This window comes from Cryptomeria japonica, chromosome 3 (assembly GCF_030272615.1).
Source record: "Cryptomeria japonica chromosome 3, Sugi_1.0, whole genome shotgun sequence".
Taxonomy (NCBI): Eukaryota; Viridiplantae; Streptophyta; class Pinopsida; order Cupressales; family Cupressaceae; genus Cryptomeria; species Cryptomeria japonica.
The window spans coordinates 801,304,188-801,327,468 of NC_081407.1; the positions used below are offsets into that span (position 1 = coordinate 801,304,188).

Consider the following 23,281-nt stretch of genomic DNA (forward strand, 5'->3'; position numbering starts at 1 on the left):
TAGCCATTCAGATGTTATGTTTTCATTTATTTATTTTGAATAGATTTAGTTGTTGTAGTAGTGCAGAATAACTATCACGGGAACTTAGTGCATATATAGTGCAGACCCATTTCAAGTAATACGTCCCTAGGTTAACAAGTAAATGAACTTCAGTTCTGGAGATAATAGCTACACAAAATGAATGACCAATCTTTGGGTTAAGATGTTAGCTCTAGTTATTGTTCCTATTGGCGAGGCAAATATATATGAGTTAATGCTTAAAAGGAAAGGTTGATAGATAGGATTAGACAAGCTTGTGAAATGTGTCTTAATCTAATGGTGTGAGACAGCCAACTTAACAAGTATTAAGTGACCCAAGACTCAATACTTAAATGCAAAAAGATAAGATAAGGTATAATGATAAATAACACTTTCTAAAAAGATTCCTAAGACCTTTAAGTTAACTTTAGCGTATGAATAAGACCTAATTGTAAAATAGATAGGTAAAATACCTTATTCACACCAACACTCCCCCTCAGGTAAAACTAAACAGTAGTAGCTTATTATGTAAATGATAGAAAATATGAACATGATTATGGGTCCCAACTACTAGGACATGTAATGTACGCATTTATAATATAGTGTCTCACAAAAGATGAAAAGGAGAAAACCCACTCGGACAAAACTTCTATCCAAAAGAGAAAAGATACAAACAAGTATAAAAGTGATGAAAGAATGATGTTCATTGAGGACTCAATAATATCCTCAAAGACTACATCCATCACAAATATACAATCAATTATCCCTACATATGAAGGAAAGAGAGAGACTATGTAGCCCCCCATAATGTATAACATCTGATAGTAATGGTGAATGCTTTAGAAAATACGATTCAATACCTAAAATAATACTTCTCCCTTTGGGAAGAAGATATATCAAGAAAAAATGTAGGAATGAATTGCATTCTGGATAGGAATTGGTAGGAAGAAGAATCCAAATTTATGAAGATATCTCTAAAAATATTCTTAGGTGTTGCCAAGTCCTTGGTAGATAATGATGCCACAATCCAATTAGGTGCATGCCCAATCAATATAGGTGACAAACTAGGATCAAGTGCTAATTGATGTTGAAATAGATATACATAAAAATATGATGTGACAATATTTGTTCCATGACTATCACCGATAAGGAGAGATAACCCCTCAAATGTTTCCTCTATTTTTTATATGTGAGACTCCAAATATAAGTTTGAATACCTATTAAGTAATTTATCTCACAAGATTGAACCCGAAATAATCTAATTTACCTATCGTAAAGAATCATTACAAGATTTTAATGAAGCATCTATAGAATCTAATGAACTAGTAGAAGATGGATTTATGATCTCAATTAGAAAAGTGGGAGCTACAAGTGAGGTATCTTGATCATCAAGACACAAAAGTGATACATCATATTCAAGCTCCTCTAAGGTATCATCATCAAAGGGTAGATTATCAACATCATCAAGTGAAATGAATAAATTTGATATGGGATCATTTAGGAATGGAGGATTATGTGAATCTATATAGATCTCCCAAATGTCGGTCTAAATTACGCTTGGGCACCTGATTCTTGAGATACGATTGTAGCTCTATCTAAACATTCTAGCACCAATACTTGTACCAATCAATCCTATGGTATGATAATTTTTATTATTAAAAATTGATTTCTTCCATTTTATCTCTCACCTAGAGATGAGTTCATAAAGAGAAGAAAATATATTGAGTCACTTGCAATGTGTCAAGATGCCATTTTTTGAAGACTCATAATTTTCCTTAGTGAGAATGATTATAAAAGGGTGAGTTGCATAACCCATTATTATTACAATTATGTAATCCTCAAATGATAAAATTGGATATAAAAATATGAAATAGGGTTGAAATGAAGTGATTTGATAAAACCAACATCTTCCCAAGTGCTAGCATATCTAAGTAATCATCCAAAATGTAAATATGGTAAAAATCAAATAAAATATATTTGTGGCTAAATCTTAAAAAAATGCATAGATGGCTTCATAGAGCTCCTTAATACCTTTCCAACAATGCAAGCATTATAAAATTGAAGACTGTCATAAAATTCAATGAGCTTGGAAGCCAAAAATAAGATTTGACTTCAATCAACATTTGATTGCATATGCAAAAAAATAGAAAAAATAGCGTGCACCATTGTGAAGTGCTCAAATCTAGCTTTTTATTGATTTTTTGCTTGTGAAACTTTGACACTTAGGTAAAAGTTATAGAAAAAATAAAAAAGGGACCTATTCAGACACTTCAAGAGCTAAAATTAGCACCTAGGGATAAAACTTTGCTTGCCCATACAATCACTCTACACACCCAAGGGTTCAAAAATATCACTACATCCTTGGTTTGTGGGTTGTTGGAGCCCTAGTGGTAGCAATGTGTGTGCTGCCCACTAGCCACTCGAGATAAAACCCCCACCTTCACTTGTATAGAACCTTCACTAGCATTGGAAAGGAATCAAGGGCCAAAGAATAAAATTAAACCAACATAATTTATAAGAATTATTTTTAAACATTGGATTTATATATATATATATATATATATATATATATCATTTGACACAACATTGATGTAGAAGGGGATTATATATATATATATATATATATATATATATATCAATATCATTTGACACAACATTGATGTAGAAGGGGATTTCAGGCTATGCAATGATGACAAAATGTTGGTTGAGGGACAACATATGTAGAAAATATGTCAATGATGTATTTTTAATTATTTAATCAAGATAACATTTCCTCTTTTCATCTATAATAATTAAATAATTTTTAATTATTTAATTAATCTATCACTTTTCCTCCATAATTATTTTAATTATTTAATTAGTTCACCCATTATTTCTTTTGATCTGATATAATTAAATAATTTTTCAAATTATTTAATATAACTAAAAAAATAAATTAATTTATCTAATTTATTTTTTCTAATTTGATTCCCTCAAAATTAAAAAAAAATAATAATATTTTATTTTATATTTTTTTGCAATTATGGATTTGAATTAAATAAATTTATTTAATTCTTCCAACTACCCCACCTCATCAATCCATTCTCTCCTCGGTTGTTCTCATATGTTGATTCTTCTAATTAATTGTCATTATTGATCAAATATCAAGTGAATCATATAAATAAAATCCTTCATCAACACATTAGATCCCTAGGCTATCTATTACTCAATCAAGAACTCTTATCTACTATCTCATATCTTATCATTTAGCTTTCATGTTTATCTATTATCTTTAAGCATATATCATTATCATTTCAATCTCATGTTTTTCCTACTATCATTGTGCTATCGTAGTTATGCTATTTTGAAGAAAAGTCTGCATATCAAGCTGTCCAAGAAGTATCAAAGAAAAAATAAAGTAAAACAAAATCTTTGCAATGGTATAATTGTTAATTACTAAATTTCATACATAGATTTTTACTTAATGATATAAATGATTATTATAATAATATAAAAAATTGCATCCATAGAAGAAAGACAACTAATACTTATTGATTTGAACCAAATTACTTAAAGTGTGGCTCAATTAGAAAATAATGGGAATGAACCAAAACAAACCCTAATAAAATGGAGCAAAGTTTAGAATTATACCCCTTAACAAAGGCACAAATTAACTTTATTCTTGGCCAGACTATTTTTAGGTTTACTTGAAAAAGGGGAGCATGGCTCACCCACTACCAAAAACATTGCTAAAGTGTTGTATTTAAATCCAGCTAATGGGGAGCATTGCTTGACCTATAAAGAGACCGAAATGGCTATTCAGTCGATATGATGGTCATTTTATTAGTGTTAAAAGTGTTTGAATATTAAAAAAAAATCGTTCTGAAGAGATAGCCCCAATGCCACAAATACAGATATTTTCAAAGTTTATACAAAACATGGAGAGAAATCCTCAACCCAAGAAGAGATAGACCAGTTGCTAACAAACAAGGGAGAATGTACAGAACCAACTTGATATACAAAGGAATAGATCAAAGCAAACAAAAGGTGTTACAGACCTAGATAAAACCAGTTCAAAATATTTTCATAATAGTGTTCCTCCATGATTTTGATATGAGGGGATTGGAAGGAGGCTTGTCCATCACTTGCCAACAACTCGTTCAAGTCCACTGCATCCTTCAAAAAATTATTACACCTTGTGATTTCTAGAACTGCATCTACAAATTGGAAATAATTGAGTAAAAGTTGTTGATGATGGTGGTGAAATATAATTTACAAAGTGTGTGGATCTTGTGGATGGCCCGAAGGCAGAAGTTTCTCTTGTGGCACACCACTAGAAATGATTTTCCAAAGTCGGAGGCAATGGATGTTGCATAAGTGGCTGATGTTGCAGCTGCTATCTCTGGAGCTACAATGAAAACCCAGATTAAAGTAGACTGAATCATTGTAGATGGTGCATATTTACCTGAACTTGTTGAGGAATATCTAAGCCACCACAGCCAAGAGTGCCCTGAGATTGTATATCTTCACAATTTGTCCATAGATTTACCATTTTGTTCATAGGTGAAGCAAGCAATAGTATCTTAAACACCCTGCAGAATAGACATAACATCACCATGATGATTGCCATGAGATATGCTATGAGAAAAAACTAATGTCATAGCAGTGAATTAAGTAAATGACTTTCCAAAATCACTAATAGGGTGACTATTAACTGCTAAGGAAGATGTATCTCATGGCAATTAGACATAAGGAAAATATTTTGGGAGAGACTCTTGTCAATCCACAGAATGGTATGGAGACAACCTTCGGCCAAATCAATAATTCATGTCTAATCCAATTTCTTTTGCAATAGATGATGTTCTGATAGGACTGAACCCTTGGAGTCCAAGCAACGCTCCTTCTACATGTTCAACTGGCTGAGAATTTTGGAAGTTCCATTCACAAGTGATTCCCTAAAACGTTTCTCAGCTTCTAAAGAATCCATATTTCCTTTCTGATCATACTAGGAAAGCTCAAAGCCACTGCCAATAATATTGTCTTGCCCCTTTGAATGGATGCCAAATTTATTGGCAAGTGTTACAATATTAGCCTCCCCTATCTTGGTTATGATCTTTGTATGCTCCTGACCTTTATCAGACTGCATTCATAGCATCAGATTCCTTAGATGGGATTTCAAATTTGATGTCCTACCGATAATACAAGGGTCCCTATATCTCTTATGTAGCACCACCTGACCTCCATGACCCACTAAAGTGATCAATAGAACCCTAACTTGAATCAACTCTATACTAGTGATGTAATTCTTCATTCTTGGAGACTTCAGTGTCCAAGTCATTATCATCTAAAGGCAACTGTTCAATACCATACTCTTTAAAGGTCAAAGCCACTAAAACATTTCACTTCATATGTGATATTATCATCATAACTTTTACCAATGTTTCAGTGATCTGCTTTTTTTCATGATTTTGGATAGCCATACGCATATCCTCTCTAGGTACCAACTACCAAAACAACTAACTATCTTGCCACTGTCCATATTTTATGCATAAGACTGATAGAAAATTGCTTGCATTCTTGAATTCTATTGAGCTTGTCTCACTGTCTCATATTCCTTAAACCAAGCATTTACTAGTGCTTGCACCTGGGTAAGGTGCAATGTGTAACACTGATGGTAGTTTATATTATTTGCAATTTGTGATTAAGATGTACAAATCCAAAACATTTAAGAAAAACATGTGGCAGGAGTGTTTGTGTGGAACATGTCTCTCAACTAATGTACATGAGTACATTGAATATTGAATAACGAATTGAACTGCGATTATTTTAGGGGAGCCAATCTAAAACAATAAAAAAAGGGGAAATTATAATATCAACATGTATTGAAGATAATGAATGTCTCACATTTGAGAGTCTCCACATATGATGTGAATGTATAGTATGTTGGATATTGTTGTGGCTCCTCATGTGCTTGGTGTGGCCCACACGTTTACACCATCCCGTCCAACCTCGGTAGCAGTCAACACCTGCTCTACAGATCGTTCAGCACCATCATACATTTACCTTTTATTAGTGTAGAAAAGTGACATGATCAAGATAAAGGTCAACAAAAAACAATACCAAGCTCCTTGAAGTTTCCTTTTAATTTATTTGGCTATGGCTTCTGCAACTTTTCCTGTGATTGGAATTATTAAGGGATTATTTTACAGGTTTCTAATGCATAGATGTAGTATTACCATACAACAGATTTAAGAAATCATTCAAATAGGTTATGGATATCCATCAAAGCATGATGGAAGATTTTTGTTAGGAAAAAATTTTGCCTGCAAGCAAGAACTAAAAATAGTATTGTTGCCTATACCGTAAGCAGCTATTTTCCCCCTTATTTCTCGCCAGTTGGGGTTTTTTTTGCCCACAAAACGTTGTTGGGTTTTTCTGTTTTGGTCTTTCTGGTATGACAAAAACATGTATGTAAACCATTCTCACAAATTAACAGGTCTGATTTACAAACAGATTCACCAACATCAACAAGTTCTTACCTTGATTCACTGTTAATGAATAACCATTTGGACTTCGTCCATTGATAAGAGCACCATCAGGATTGCCCAAAGCTTTACCGTATTTAAGCCTTCTCCTAAGCGTCTGCACACAAGTTTCAAATGCTCAGACAGATTAAACCAACTTAGGCATTGTCTTGCAATTAAATGTTCCCCATTGTTATATCTTGACTACCCATGTAAGAAGGGCATAATCTATCAACCATTCACAATCAACGAGATATATTTTCTAGATCATTAGAAAGTCTGAATAAAACAACATCCCCTGTATGTACTTATTTTCCCCTGTATTTTCCTATTTTTCATAAAGTTTAATGATAATGAAACCTATACAATAGCGCCTTACAAAAACAAAAATTTCTTCCATATTTTCTTTGAGCTAAATCTTTGCCATCGTATGATCTAAAAAGTCTCTTTCATGAGGTAAAACGTATGCAATCATTGGTTTTAATAGTCAGTTTCCTGGAGCTGAGATTATTCCTTTCACACTTTTTGGGTTTACTCCTTGAATGAAGAACAACATAGACAATATTTGTTTCTTTGACCTAGATGGTGAAAAGAGATCCTTGGTTAGCCCTTTACATAGGAAGCAGAGCTCTTTATAATGTCTGAAACAATGATTTTTTGCATAATTTAGTTAGAGTATTTAGTATTTCTTTATTAATCTTATTTTTTCAATGAAGGAAGACTACATGGGTCTACTGATATATCTTCTACTCATTATTAGTTCCTGCCTGCAGGAAACTATAGCGGAGGCTTCAGCAGTAAACGGTGATTAATCTTTCCCTTCTCAGCCAATGAACTTGTGAGACAGTTTTGTATAATTTTATTTTCAACTATGTAGCATCAAGAAAGTTGCTCAATTTTTAGTAGAAATTTTGGTGCCTGATATTTTGGCAATCGCTGATTTGCATTGCACACGGTTGGTAGAGGCTTTCAGAGTGGTTCACAGTTTCCTATAAGAGAGAACGCACAATTAACAAAGTGAAACAGGAATCCTCGGGTATAGCTTCTGAAAATTGCAGATTGTCATTGGAAGATGCGTGGCCTGCATGCAAAACAACACGCCCCTTATCTATGTTTCAAAGAAAGATGTGTGGCATGCATGCAAAACAACACACACCTCTTATCTATGTTTCCACATTTTCCATTATATCTTACATCTATTAAAATTCCTTTGAGACACATTGATTGAATTTCCTTCACGTTTTTTTAGCAGCAGGAGTGCCTGTGGATATGGAGATTTATATAGGCAAATCTATAGAATCAATACAGCGGCTCTTAGCAGTGATCTATTTTCAAGCGGGCAGTCCTGTAGTGCCTATTTTGTACTAAAATGTGTAGATGATATAGTTTATTACCACCATGGAACATCAATTACAGTGACTAACTTCTGTCCACCCAGGAGATGCAGGAGGGTGGTGTAATCCGCCGTTAAAGAACTTCATATTGCATGTTTCTTCCTTTAAAAAGATAGTTGTGTGGAAGATAGGGAACATGCATGTCCAATACAGAAGGTAACCGATGGAAAACTATCAAATGTTTTAGGTTCTTATTTCTGGTAAGGTCTTTTTTTGGCAACTGTATCATTTTTAATATATTATTTTTCATTGGAGAACAAATTAACCATGAACCTTACTTATAAAGGTGGGCAACTGTACATTATTTGCATGAAAATTATTTGACAGAATGCGTCCACAAGAGGTTGCGTCATGGATGGCAATGATAGCAGGATATGATATTCATGTCCGTAACAAGGAAGCCCTTAAAGTATTTGATCATGTTGGCCATGATGGTTGCTCAACATCTTGTAACAATCATGTGATTCAACAGGTGATCATTTTTTGTGCATTTTCTGTCTGGTTTCCCTTTTCTTGCTCATTTGAAGAAACAAGCCTTGTTTTTCTTGAGGGATAAGCTGTAAACAACAAGGCTTGCTCTGACTGATGTTATAGAATTGTAAGACCCCTCAAGGTCCCATAATGTCCTAAAATTGTCAACCAAGTTGATAAAATTTCAATTTCAACATAGATTTTATCGAATTTTTAATAGTTTTGATTTTTCTAAAATTCAGTTTTCATTTTTCATCAAATTTAATATGCCCAATAAACAAATTAGTTTTTAACCTGGAATTTTGGTTAAATTTTGCCCACCAATACATTTCTATCATTGTTCAGATTTGGTAACAGAGTTTTATTTGTATTGTCTACATGCAGGATGGCAGAGGAAGTAACAAACAGTGACACATGGGGCCCAGAAATCCATACAATGGCTACAATTTCTCAATCTGCATTCGATGTAGACAACTATTGTAAAATTGTTGATAGTTTACATGAGAGGTAAGAATTATCTAACATATATTCCTGTAGACATATGTTTTAGTTCATGATGTTAATATACACTAGTTTAGTCAAAATTAATTTAGATTTGACTGTGATTTTTTTCTCCCATGTTTGGATCAAATCCCTGATGATGCTCAAGAAGTAAGAGATAGAACCGAATCATTTTTGTTTCATGATAATGAATTAAATTTTCAAATTTGTGGAAAAACTATTTAAATTTTTCTTAAATCAAAAGTGATTTTCTGAGTCACGTCTTGTGATCCATGATTAGAGATTTTGATTCCAAAAACAATTTTTTTTCCAGAATTTGTGTTTAAACAATCAAAGTGATCTTGTAAACTAATCTATAAATTACTTCTATTTGGAATCTTAGGTCCCTCACCTGTGTATACATATTGTAAGTTCTAATTTGATCATGTAGCTCGAATTCTTGACATATTTTACTCGTACAAAATACGCCTTACTCTACCCATGATTCAAGTTCTGATCTAATCATATGGGTCATATTTGTCTTTTATGCTTTACTTAATATATATTTTGAAGATTCCTAATTAATGGTCTTTGCAAGGTGGGTAGGGAAGATGAAGCTTTAAGGTTAGTATCTGGAATGAGACATGCTCTTTGTTCTCCAAATATTGTTACATATACTACATTGATTGGTAGTCTCTGCAAAGTAGAAAGAGTAGATGAAGCTCTAGAATTAGTTGCTAAAATAATTTACAAGATGGCTATTTTCTTGGCACCTACACTTATACTAGCCTGATAGATGGCTTTTGCAAGTCTGGAAAAGCAGACGAAGCCTACAATCTGTTTTTAAAAATGATAAAGTTTGGCCCTTTTCCCAATCAAGTGGCATTTAATTCAGTCATAAATGGATTGTGTAAGGATAGTAGGATGGGCGTGGCTTGACATTGTTTTCATAACATTTCTGAAAGGGCTTTGAAGCCAAATGTCATTACTTATAATTCTTTTATTCTCAGCCCATGTGAATCGCATGAGGTGGAAAGGGCTCAAAAGTTGTTTAAATATATGATGAGGCAAGGCTGCTCCCCATGTGTTGTTACCTACAACATTCTGATTGCTAGTTTATTTCATAGTAATAAGGGAAAAATAGGTATTTAGCCTTCTTTCTGAGATGGAAAACAGGGGACATCTTCCTAATGTAATTAGATATAATACTATAATGCGTGCATTCTCTAGAACGAGAGGCATGATTAGGGTAGGAAAGATGTGAGAAGACATGGCAACAAGCGATTTGAAACCTGATGAAGTGACATACAACACAATAATTGATGGTTTGTGGAAGGCAATAGATATTTCTAGAGCATATTCACTTATGAATAAAATAATAGATGAAGGCTTGACTCGTGATGCAATCACTTATAACCGTCTGATTGATGCCCATTGCAAAATTGGTGAAATAAAAGTTGTCAGATGTTTGCAGACGAAAATAGTTCATAATTTTGAAAACATAATTCATATTACTATTCCATCTTCAATTAGTGCAAATCAACCAACCTCAAAGTTACAAAACTATGCATATAACAAAAACAAGCAAAGACTCCTGGCAGGAACTTCGTTGCTTGCAGCTCTTGTTGGAAATGGATTATCCCACCTTATCTTCTAGCATTTCTCGGGCTTGTTAACAATCACAAAGTGTTATAATTATCTTAAGATTGAAAATAATAGTGAGGTTTCTCCTTCCACAATGAACCAATCTTCAGAAATTAGTTGTTGGGCATGCTATATTTAGGGATTTTTGGCATGAGAGGTTTGTGATTTTGTCTAAGTGTTGAGTTGGCATTGTTTTCTATACACGCCATGAAGGAGAAACTACCAGGAAACTTTCAATAAATGTGTCTATTTTACAAAGTTGAGAACAAGACACAAATTTTGGCCTACACCACATATGATAAGTTGAACTATGCAGAAGAAGCTATAAGCATACCTCTATTGCATTATGTTTCTTTGAAAATTGCCTGCAAGTTTTCTGATTTGTTCTATTTGCTATCTTGAATTTAAGATTTCTGATTTGTTCTGTCTGCTATCCTTGATTCACTTTCTCTACTAATAGTGCTCTTAAATGATTGTTTTTTAACCTTCTAAAAGCTTGTATTTATATTGCAATTGGAGGTGGTTCTGCGTGACTTTCAGTATGCCTAATATAATCTCACTTGGGGCTGTGTATTTGAGGCGGTGTCTAATGCATCGTAGTAACAAGATGCACATAAAGTGATAATTGTAGCATCCATAAGAATGACATTTCCTTTCCCGACAACCACAGTAAACCAGTGGCTTACTTTTACAAACAATTATTATTCTGCCCTTGCATAACAATTCCCATGGCCCGGTTCATTATACCCTTCATTCTCCAGGAGACAAAAAAAAAATAAGGCAACTATCTTCAATGAAATCCAATAGACATATTAATAAAAGCATATAAAATGGTAGAATAGCACAGTTCACCTATCCATTTAACAAAAAATAATTCTCAAAAGCCTCAAAATGCTACCGGGTGTAATCAAAGATTCAAAAGAACATCTAGATGTCTGAAATTATAAATGTGAGTTTGTTTTCTTCTTCCCTCTGAATGACTTTATCAATTATAGAAGGCTCCATGTCCTTTTCTAATGCTCCCATATTATTTGCAATACTTTCCAAAATATCCATAGCAGCAAATTCAAAGGGGTCATATAGATATTATCATGCAAGGAATTTTAAATTTGGCTTTTAGTATTAGATAGCACTACCCAATCTTGTACCTTGGAGAAAATATGTTATTCCCATCTGACATAGTTCATAGAGATTACATTCTAAATCATTTATTTATTAATTATCTTATCTCTTATACACCGTTTTAGAATCTTGATGTCTTGTATGCCCTATCCAATCATCGTCCCATACTTTACCAAAGAAATCCTTTTATCTCTTATACACCGTTTTAGAATCTTGATGTCTTGTATGCCCTATCCAATCATCGTCCCATACTTTACCAAAGAAATCCTTTCATCTCATTCTTATTAGAAGACTTAGTTTTCCCTTGTCATCAATTCCAAACTTCTATTCTATGTAATACAAACCATTATCACAATCCTTCTATTCAATCCACCCATCAAAATATTACCCCATGATATAGCCAAAAGCAGTCTAATTGAATACAACAATCCTAATCTATAGAATCATGCTATATGATATAGCAAATCATCCTAAACATCACTTACTTTTGTTCGTAGCCTTGTTAGAAGCTTTGATCCATTTCGTCATGTTACCATTGTTGGGTATGCCATTTTCAATCTTCACATTATTTTCAATATATAAATTTCTCACATCAATAATGCCATTTCGTCATCACCATTCAATCATTCAATCAATGTTCTTTTAATTTTCAACTAATATTTCAAATTTTAATTGCACACATATATATACAAACAACTATTTAGAATTCACAATGCAAAAGACTTCAAAAAATATACCATCAAAACGACATAAAATGTAATCTAAAAAAACTATTAGACCTTCAAAAAATATACCATCAAAACGACATAAAATGTAATCTAAAAAACTATTAGACCTCTAAAAGTACTCAAATAGTTAATGTATATTTTCATCAAATAATATTATAATATACTTACAAAGTCTTCATGCAAGGCTTCTGGGTGATATATGGGACGAAACCTAAATTCAAATCTGTATTCGTATTCTAAGTTTCTTGCAATCTCTCTGCGTTTCACCCATTACTTTTCCTTATGTTTTTGCAGCCCTGTTTAATGTTAAATTGAAGATCAAGCAAGCCGCTTCCTCAAATTCGAAAAATAATGGCCGATGTGGATGAAATCCGTAGAGTGTATGAGATGCTGGATGAAAATGGAGACAGAGTGTTGAGCGTTTGTGAACTGTGTGGATTCATCAACAGAGTTGGATTACCAATGTCGGAAGATGATATGAGATCTATACTGAACAAATCTCTTCAAGAGGATTGTTGTTGCCTGCAATTTGAGGAATTTTTTGAGTTTCATCAATCCATCTTCAATCATAAAAATGATGAAGAAAAAGACGAGTCTGAGGATTTGATGGAGGCGTTTAGAGTTTTTTATCAAAACAAAGATGGGTACATTTCTTCTAACGAGCTTCAGAACGTGTTGTCCATAATGGGATTGATTCCACAGGGACAAGATACGCAGAACTGTGAGAAAATGATATGCAGATTTGATTCGGATTGTAATGGAGTGCTGGATTTCTCTGAATTCAAAAGTATGATGTCCTCTAAGATTTCTCCTTAAGGAACGGTTATTCCTGGTTGTCAGCGTTTATGTTTCTTTGAAAGAAATTTAATCGTTTTGACGCCTTTCAACCATTTTGACCGGCGATCAGACTTTTTTCCGGACGTGAACACTTCCCGGCATGACGGCGTGAGACAATTTGCCCGCGGCGGGCTACCCCACCCAAGGATGGCAACATTTACCTAGTCCTTACGATGCATCGGCATGTAGGTATGTAGTTATATATATATGTAACATGTAATGTATAGTTAACATGTATTGTATGCATAGGATGTGATAGACGTTGTCCCCGGAGATAGTCTATCGGCTAAAAATAATCATTCTATCTAACGGTGTCTTTGAACAACCATTAAGACTATCATTGATTTGTCTTTTCATGTCGTTGCTATGCATGAACTTACCCTTGATTGTAGACTATTAATTAACTTATGTATTACTCTTGTCGTCTATGACTATGTTCATCACTCTTGTCTTAGAAGCTATTCTCTACATCTTAGAAGCTATTCTCTACAATATTCACATTAATCTTGGTTGAAGCTTTCCCTCACTACCAACACTGTCCTTGAAGCACCTTGAACTTGCACATGCTATGTTGTTTCTCACTGTTATTGCACAATGATGGACCTCTTGATTGTTCACCGAGCACCGTTGCTTAGATAGCAATCATGATAGGAGCACTATTTTTTATCATGCCAATATCAAATCACTATTCAAAACCTTGGTCTAAAAGATAAAGCCATTATAATAGAAGATTGAGTAAGATAGACATTGTCACTATAGTGACGATCATGTTTTGAGGTCTTGCATATGGTATATATAGCAGATCAAATCAATTACAAGTGTGTGTATTTTAAGTGGAATGTGAAAGATACAAATTTGAGGTAGTAGAAGTGTGACGTGAATTTTTTTGAGCTTACTTGAAAAATGGTTGCTATGGCAATGAGTTAGAGAAGCTACATTTCAGGTAGATTTCTAGACGCAGAGATGTTGTAGGCTTGTTCATTGTAACTCATATTTTCATACATATCTTGCTTAGAGATAGTGAGTCTCTTCAACAAGTCCTTCATAACTTGTTGCAGCGTCATAAATTGTATGCCCTTAATTGGGTGGTACAATTCCATGCTTAGGTTAGCACCCACTTTAATGTGTTTACATTTTGCATTTCAAATTCCCTTTAAACATTTAATTAATTAATTTAATTAAATCTAATGTCTTCTTTCATCACTATACATATCATAAATTTGGGCCCTTTACCCTAAGTGTGCCCCTTTTTATTTCATTCTCCCAATTAATCATTTCATCAAATACCCTAATTATGTCTTATTTCGACCTTCAAGGCCCGATTTTGCAGATCTAGACATCTCAAATTTTCATATACTCTTGGAATTTTCTTTACAATCACAATATCTTGTTTCCCCAAAATATGGCAAAAAGTTGGTTGAACCGTGTGTTCAGACCATGTTGGTACCAACATGGTCCTGACTTTTTCTCCCCAAATTTCAAAAGCATGTTTTGGCATTATTTTAGTATTCAAATCCAAGAGATTGGTGAAAAAATATTATTTCTAAGTCGGCCTATGACTCAAAACAAAGTAAGGGTCTCCTACATAAAGTCTTCATTTCCTCATTTGAAGGATCTAAGATCTAGTGATTGAAGGAGCCCCTTGTGAAGTGAAAGTGAGGGTTATGTGAAGTCTACAACAGAAAATCAAACATTCATGAAGCATTTATCAAGCCTTCATCAATAATTTCCAACATCCATTAGGAGCTTTGAAGACATTAAAGAATAATAGGAGATCACCGACTAATGATTGGTTTGTACCTCTCCCTTAAGGTTTGGTATGATTTCATGTTATTTTCATTTCTTTGCATGAGCTTCATTTCCAGATTTACATTCGTGATTTAGATCTCTAGTTCATTTATGATTTGAAGCATTTACATTTACACTTACAATCATTTAGGGTTTTCTCTCCAAAGCGTAGGGTAGAACTATCTTTATTCATGTAGGATCTTGCATACACACAAGACTCTTGCACGCATATTTTCAATACATTATTGACTATTTGTGGAAGTGGAAATCACCAAAACAAGGGGTTTGACTAAGGCAAAAACCTATATAGCCACCTAGATACCATTGTTCAAGTTGCAGGTGTAGGTACAGAAATCTGGCAGATGCACAAATTTCGGGACTGACGAAAGACACAAAGACAGTCTCAGGGCCAAAATTTGATCTCAGATTCTCAGAGACAAGGGCGTGGCACCTTGGCATGCCCTGGTTACCAGGGTTTTGCAGTTCTAGGTGCCAGATTTGCATATCAAACCCTCAGGATATCAGATTCAGAAGTTCAACTTTCTACCAATACAGGGATAGGGGCACCCAACGCCCAAGGATCTGCCAATTCTGCATCAATTTCAGCAGCAGGTGCACCTCTAAATCCATTTTCCAGCCCTATTTTTTGTCTTTCAGTTTCAGTTTGCATAGAATCTACATTTTTCAGTTTAAGTGTGCTTTGTTTCTCATCTCCTAGTTTAGTTGATTGTTGCATCGCATTTTGCATATCTACTCTTCATTTATAGAAAGGGAATAGAAATCCTAAGAGATAGTTTGTGGCTCTCTCTTCCTCATAAGAAGTAGTCAAAGTGAACTATCTCCCTAGGCTCTTTCATATTCCACTGTGTGTACATGAGAGTGGGATTAGGTCTTAGTCACCCAATTCCATTTTTATGCTCCACATTTTGGTGAACTCGGCGTGAATACCTTTAATCCTGATTTATGTTCTCAGATCTGAGTGTTTATGCTATTTCAAATTCAAATTTTCATTTACAAGTTTGATTTTCTTGCAAGTTTCAAAAATTTAGAGGTTAATTTCACTTAAACCCTAATTTTTAGATTCAAAATTGAACTTGTGGATTGCTTAATTTGGAACAATATTTTCATATTTGATTTGGGAACACTTTGCACTTATAGATCTCATTTTATAAATCAAAATTTGGAGTGCTTGCAACATTATAAAAAAATTTGGAGTGCTTGCACTTATAGCCAAAGCTAAGAAAAAAGGGAAAGATTTCCCCATCCTTCACTAGGGCCTCATTCTCCGCATCTACAACTTTCACCTTGCCCTCTACCTGCCCCATTCCATCTCTGTCTAGAACGTGACTAATACTAGCCCTTCGACCCACCCTCCTGCTAATATGGATGCTAACCCTCCTCGGCTCCTGAAAATTGGCTCTTGCAGCAAGAAAACCAAAAAAACTCCCCAGAGGAGGTCAGAACTCCCAAGAAAGTCAAAATTCAAGAGATTGACTCTAATATGGAATTTACCGAAGAGGCTAATACCCCCCGTCGCTCAAGCAGGCTTGCCTCAAAACCCTTAGAAAAATCTCTGAGAGACACCTCCTCTTCGCATGACGCCGGCAATTCCATTCTAACTGATAAAATGGTTCTGCCCTACCATAACCCGACCCCCCATTCTGTGAGCTCCACCCGGGTTTCTCAGAGCTGGAGAAGAAGATGGAGGCCCTCTCTAAAAATGTGTAGGTTATCACCAGCAGACTGGAGGCGGTGGAGTCCAAGATGCATGATGTCTCTAAATTTGCTCTGAATGTTATAAGATGCTCGGCGACCACTATGTGCCTCATGCAAGAAAGCACGCCCAAAGGTAAAGGCAAGGATGATGAGGACTACAAAACCCTGTTCAAATTCCTCACCAAGGAATGGGCTAGAAAGTTGCTCCCCAATAAGAGCCATGGGAAAAAGAAATAATTTTCTGAATGTGGAGGAATACTAGTTTTTTGTCTACGTCTAGTAGCCTATGGGCGGATAGCTTTAGTTTATGCTTTTGTTTATATTTCTTTGTTTATTGCCATGCGTGGCAAATGACTAAAACTCTAGTTAGTACTACGTTAACTCTGATATACTCTTGTAGAATGATTTTTTTTTTTGATAGAGGCAAAAGGTTGTGACTCTTTTTATTATCGATGGATAGTGGTCCTGCCACTGGCCTTCTATTTGTTCCTATGGGTCAGCCCCCTTGTTTTTTGGTTGCTTTTAATATCAAAAACATCATAAAAAAATTAAAAAATTTGACAATGCTTTTTATTTTGCATATGTTAACATTTGAAAAAGGAAAATTGTTGGCATAATGCATTCATTTCATAGATGTGGTAATGGGTTGGCCTCCCTTGTTTCAGTTTACCCCTCTCTTAAAGATCTGCCTATTCATGAGGACATTTTAATGCAAAAAAGAGTTGTTACCAATTCCTTCAAAACTCACCCATGTTGTGAAGATGAAGATTTGAAGAATGATGTTGATAATCCTCCTAAAAGGTGCCTTTCCCATGAGGCTATCCTAGAGGAGGAGAAGGAGGAGGACATCATAAACACCTTTCTTAATGTCACCTTACCTTCCTTGTGTGATGCTTCTCTTAAAGAAAAAGTATTGATGGACATTGACTTATCTTCTCCTAAATTTGATCTTTCCATTGGGTGCACATTAGTGCAACAAGAGGTTATGAACACTTATTTTAAAGATCTCCTTCCAAAGTATGAATCTTTGAGGAGTGATGTTCATGTTCCTCCTATGAAACACTTTCCCCATGAGGATAATTTGGTGCAAGAAGATGGTATTATCCCTTCTTTTCCTAGTGATAGCATACCCTCTTTTGATTTCAAGAAAATTCCCACTATAGATGATGCATTAATGAGAGTTGCTTGTCCTTTTCCTAAAGCTTGGATTAACCATAAAGATACCTTGGAAGAAGAAGATGAAGTCATAAGCAATTTCCTTAATTCTCTCTCCCCTAAAGATCCTACTAAAGACATGTTGATGCAAGAGGATGAATTTAATAACACGTGTTGATGCTCTCCCTTCTAAGGATGGAGCATTACTAAATAGTGTCATTCCCTCTCCCAAAATTGGCCTTAACAATTATGATACATCTTCGTGCAAAAATACATTTTTAACACCTCTCGCGATGATCTCCCTATTTGGGGTGAGCCTTTGGAGAATAATGTTGATTACTCTTTTACTATGTCCCTCCCTCGTAAGAATACCTTGGTCAAAGAAGATGACATCATGATAAAAGAGGGTAATATGATTGACAACTCCCTTAATGACACCCCACCTTCTATTCATTTCAATAAACTTCCCTCCAAGGATGACACATTTATACATAATTCTCTCCCCTTTCCCAAACTTGGTCCTACTCATAAGGATACCCTAGTTCAAGAAGAGATTGTTAATATCTCTTTCAAGGATTTTCCTCTCAAGGATGAAACTTTGAAGAGTAATGTTGATCCTTCTCCTAGAGAGTTTGTCTCCCATATAAATCCTTTGGTGATAGAGGATGATATGATCCTTCCTACTAACAGTATACCCTCTTTTAATAACTTTACCTTTAGGAATGAAACATTAATGCTTGTAATGTTTCATCTAGTCTATTTCCCAAAAAAATTCTTATCCATGATAACATTTTGGTGCAAGAAGAGACTATCAACACTTCCTTCAATAATCTTTATCATGCGAATGATGTTCGTCCTTCTTCTAAAATTCATAAGGACACCTTGGAGCAAGAAAATGATCTTAGGTCACAAGGGTTTGATATTCCTAAACCATCTTCAATTAATATGATACATGTGAATTATTATAAAACACATAATAAACCCATCTTCACAATTCAAGATGCTAATCCTTCTCCAAATTCTCAACCTCTAAAGAAGCCTCTCTTGGTGGTTCAAGGTGGTTATAGGGATGATTCATTTCGTACTCCTAACTGTAAACGAGTTATTACTATGCAAGGAGGTTATCCTACTAAGAGCCCTTATGAGTATGCTAAAAAAATCACACGAAAAAGTTACAATGTGATTGCTCACACATATAATACAAGGAACAATAGGCAACTGAATCCTCCTCTGGTTATCCCTTCTTCACTTCCCACTTCTCAACCTATTCTTCCACCAACACCTCATATATCACAAACCCTTAGTAAGGAGTATGATCTTACTGAACAGCTTAAAGCTACTCTTGCTACAATATCTCTTTGGGATTTGATTCAAACTTCATCAAATCATCATGAAATGTTACAAGATGCTTTAAAGAACTTAGATGTCCCACCTGTAGTAACACCTAATAATATGGCTTCTTTGATTGATCCTATAAGAACTCCTAAAGCTCAAATTGTATTCACACAAGATGAGTTGCCCTCCCATGAGATTCAACACAATTATGATCCTCTTATTATTGTTGTTATTATGTTGACAATGGATCTGGCCTTAATATTTGTAGCGTGGATATATTGCATAAGATTATTGTGGATCATTGTTCTATTCAACCTAATTCTCTTACTATTTGTGGCTTTGACAATATTGCTAAACAATCTTTAGGTACTATAACCTTGCCTATTATGGTGGGACATGTTATTTTGCCTACACTTATGCATGTCATGCCCGATAAGCTCACCTATAATCTTCTATTAGGATGACCTTGGCTTCATAATATGCAATTTTTCCCTTCTACTCTTCATTATAGTGTCAAGTTCATCTACAACAACAAGATGTATACTTTGTATGTTGATACTAATTTACATGTCCCATTGCAAACCAAATCTTCTTGTTCAACTACTTCTAATCCTTCTTCCAATTCTCCTACATCTTCAAATATATCTATTTCCTCGAATACCCTTGTTCCCTCTAGTGATTCCAAGACTCCTGAAAAGGATTATGCTCAATCTGAATCTTCTCCCAAAGATATATTTTCTCCCGAAGGGGTACTCTCAGATGACGATTGGGGATCTCTAGACTTTAACCCTACTTTTGTGGGATAATATAGGGTCTCTTGGAAAGGGTCTAAATTTGAGAAAGAGAAAGATAAGGATCAACCTAAAAAGCAACCCACCTTGTCTAAAAAATTAAGTAACAATTTTGTAGCTACTTCTAATTCAAACAATTCTTCAGAATTTTCTTCTTCATCATCTAATTGTGACATTGAGACCTATGAGGCCCCACCATCTCTTTCTAAATTGGCATCCCTTTATGGTCATAGCTTTCACATTTTAGCTAAGAGTGGATATAATGGCAATGGTTGTGGTACAAATGAACAAAGAATTAAGGTTCCTTTAGAAAATAACATGCATGAAGCTTCATTTGGACTTGGATATAATCCTTCAAAGCCCACCAAAGCATCTAAAAGACCATATCTCAATGTGAATGTTATATTTAGTAATGATAATGACCTCATCTCCATTAGATCATCCCCTATGTCTCTCAACACGCATCCCTCTCATAAGGAAATTTTGGTGATGGACAAGTCTCTTTATGAATTTCCTCAAGAGATTTTCAATCCTGCTTATGAGGTTTTATCTTCTATTCATTCTAATATCTTCTCTTCTAGAAATAAGGCCCTAATGCATTATACCTGTCCTTCTCCTAAGGTTTCTTGTGTGCAAGAGGAACATGACTTAGTGGCCTATTCTTCTCCTACAAACTACTCTCTTGATCAAGACTTTTCAATATTTATCATCTTATACATGTTTTTAATCTCTCAGAAGGTAGAGCATTTAACATGTCAGATTCAAATTCTTCATCCAATTTTTCATATCTTCAAATAATATTAGTGGCTATTATTTTTCTCATCATTATGTGGCATTGGTAGCTCACTTACGGGGGGCTCATTGTCATTCATGATGGTACACTTTCACGTACAATCATACTTTGGAAGCAACATAATAGCCTAATTTTGTCCCATCTCTTGCCTCTATGTATGGGCGCCAGAGTGATTTCAAACATTTATCCTTCTTAAGATTAAAATTTTTCCCTTTGTGAAGTAGTGTCTTTTATAAGGATTTCTTATCGATTGTAGAGGTGTATATTCCTATTGGGAACTGCCTCTCTCATATTGGAACAAGTATCCCTAATGAGGGTCTTTAGTACATATCCTTAATTAGGACCTCTTCCTTGGTGTTGGAAGTCCATAATCATTCACCAATTTCTTTGCTTCATTGAGTGGTATCTTTTATAAGGAATCCTTCTATGTTGTGAACATGTGTATCCCTAATGAGGATCTCTTTCCTTCTCTTAGAAGGGTGTTTTTATAAATGATCTCTTTTTGATGTCCTTGCCTCTATGCTTGGGTGGGCAAGGGTGATATTTCAATCTTCTACTCTTTCTCCAATGATTCACCTTTCCTTTGTGGAGTTGCATTTTTCATTTTATGTCATCTCTTGCATAGAATATGGGTATTCCTTATTTAGGACCTATTCTCTATGAAATGATGCATCTTTCATGAACAATCTCTCCTTAGTGAAAGTGTGTAATCTTTTGCTAAGAATCCTCTTTTCCCACATATTGGAGAAGGTGTGTATTCTTATTTTCCTTCTCCTCTTTTTCAAGATGATATCTTTATCAAAGATTCCCTTTTGTTCTTAAAGGTGGATGTCTTTTGCATAATGATCTCTTTTCTAAACCCTAACTCCGCATTCTTCCACTTAATCTTTCATCTTGTGTTAGAGAGCTCCAGTCATCACACTCTTCGTTGATTTGGAATTGTGGCTTAGTTCTCTTTCTTACCAAATGATTCTCCATTAGTTTTTTATCTTATCTCAAATCTTATTGTGAGCATTTGTCATCAATTTCGTTTCACAATTCGATGTGATAAAATGATACCTTGTTTTACCTCACTAAATTAGCAAGCCAAAACAGGGGGGCCATATAGCTACCCGCAAATTTCATCACTTCCCTAGTAAGCATTAGGTGATTTTGTAATTTTATCCAATACATGGTTTTGTAGGGTGCAGTTCCTAATAGTGTACTGCAGATACCGCTGGGAGCTTTGTCTGACACCTTATGGATATATCCTTTTTCATGAAATGTTTACTTTTCTATACTTTAGCTTGCATATGCACGTAGTGTCATATCACCGCTAAAGTGGGGACTAAATGTAGCATCATAAATTGTACACCCTTAATTTGGTGGTACAATTCCACGCTTAGGTTAGCACCCACTTTAGTGTGTTTGCATTTTGCATTTCAAATTTCCTTTAAGAATTTAATTAATTAATTTAATTAAACCTAATGTCTTCTTTCATCACTCTACACATCATAAAATTGGGCCCTTTACCCTAAGTGTGCCCATTTTTATTTCATTCTCCCAATTAATCATGTCATCAAATACCCTAATTATGTCTTATTTCGATCTTTGAAGGCCTGATTTTGCATATCTAGACATCTCAAATTCCCATATACTCTTGGAATTTTCTTTAAAATCACAATATCTTGTTTCCCCAAAAATTTGGCAAAAAGTTAGTCAAACCGTGTGTTCTGAGTTTTTCTCCCCGAATTTTGGGAGCATGTTTTAGCAGTATTTTACTATTCAAATCCAAGAGATTGGTGAAAAATATTATTTCTAAGTCAGCCTAATGACTCAAAACAAAGTTAGGGTCTCCTACATAAACCCTTCATTTCCTCATTTGAAGTATCTAAGATCTAACAATTGAAAGAGCCCCTTGTGAAGTGAAAGTGCAGGTCATGTGAAGTCTATAACAGCAAATCAAGCATTCATCAAGAATTTATCAAGCCTTCATCAATTATTTTCAACATCCATTAGGAGCTTTGAAGACATTGAAGAATAATAGGAGATCACCGACTAATGATTGGCTTGTACCTCTCCCTTAGGGTATGGTATGGTTTCATGTTATTTTCATTTCTTTGTGTGAGCTTCATTTTTAGATGTACATTCATGCTTTAGATCTCTAGTTAATTTGTGATTTGAATCATTTACATTTACAGTTGCAATCATTTAGGGTTTTCTCTCCAAAGCGTAGGGTAGAACTCTCTTTATTCATTTAGGATCTTGCATACACACAAGATTCTTGCACACACATTTTCAGTACATTATTGGCTATTTGTGGAGGTGGAAATAACCAAAACAAAGGGTTTGACTAAGGAAAAACCCTATATATCCACCTAGACACCATTGTTCAAGTTGCAGGTGCAAGTACAAAAATTCGGTGAACACACGAATGTCGAGACCGACGAAAGATAGAGAGATAGTCTCAGGGCCAAAAATTGATCTTAGATTTCAAAGACAGGGGCATAGCACCCTGGGATAATAC

At 34.7% G+C, this 23,281-nt stretch overlaps 1 protein-coding gene and 1 long non-coding RNA gene across 4 annotated transcripts in view; one reads left to right on the forward strand and one right to left on the reverse strand.

Moving 5' to 3' along the window:
• Positions 1 to 4,002: 4,002 nt before the first annotated feature.
• On the reverse strand, positions 4,003 to 7,111 carry LOC131036839 (monocopper oxidase-like protein SKS1). Of its 2 annotated transcripts, none has more exons than XR_009104147.2 (4): positions 6,901 to 7,111; positions 6,537 to 6,639; positions 5,902 to 6,028; positions 4,003 to 4,589 (listed from the first exon to the last, which is right to left on the reverse strand). XR_009104147.2 is itself a non-coding variant. In XM_057968834.2 (4 exons), the coding sequence occupies exons 1-4, from the start codon at positions 6,919 to 6,921 to the stop codon at positions 4,581 to 4,583; spliced, it is 255 nt and encodes an 84-aa protein (XP_057824817.2). In that variant the 5' UTR covers positions 6,922 to 7,111; the 3' UTR covers positions 4,003 to 4,580. The 2 variants fall into 2 exon arrangements, 1 of the variants encoding a protein (XP_057824817.2); XM_057968834.2 differs by having other exon boundaries at positions 5,902 to 6,023.
• A 149-nt stretch (positions 7,112 to 7,260) lies between these two features.
• LOC131036841 (uncharacterized) overlaps positions 7,261 to 23,281 on the forward strand; it is a 47,159-nt gene continuing 31,138 nt past the window's right edge. The window contains exons 1-4 of one of the 2 annotated variants that reach the window (XR_009104150.2): positions 7,625 to 8,115; positions 8,243 to 8,387; positions 8,771 to 8,893; positions 12,655 to 13,529. This is a non-coding gene — a long non-coding RNA (uncharacterized LOC131036841). Of the gene's footprint in view, positions 8,116 to 8,242; positions 8,388 to 8,770; positions 8,894 to 12,654; positions 13,530 to 23,281 lie in introns of those variants that run through there. The other variant, XR_009104149.2, reaches the window with a different exon arrangement.

Excerpts from the sequence above, each read along its gene's own strand:
- LOC131036839 (XM_057968834.2), bottom strand. The coding sequence starts at position 6,921 with ATGGAAGAAATTTTTGTTTTT. Across the intron at positions 6,640-6,900 it reads TGGAAGAAATTTTTGTTTTT|ACGCTTAGGAGAAGGCTTAA; the intron begins GTAAGGCGCTAT and ends ACTTGTGTGCAG. Across the intron at positions 6,024-6,536 it reads TTCATTAACAGTGAATCAAG|GTGTTGACTGCTACCGAGGT; the intron begins GTAAGAACTTGT and ends TCTGTAGAGCAG.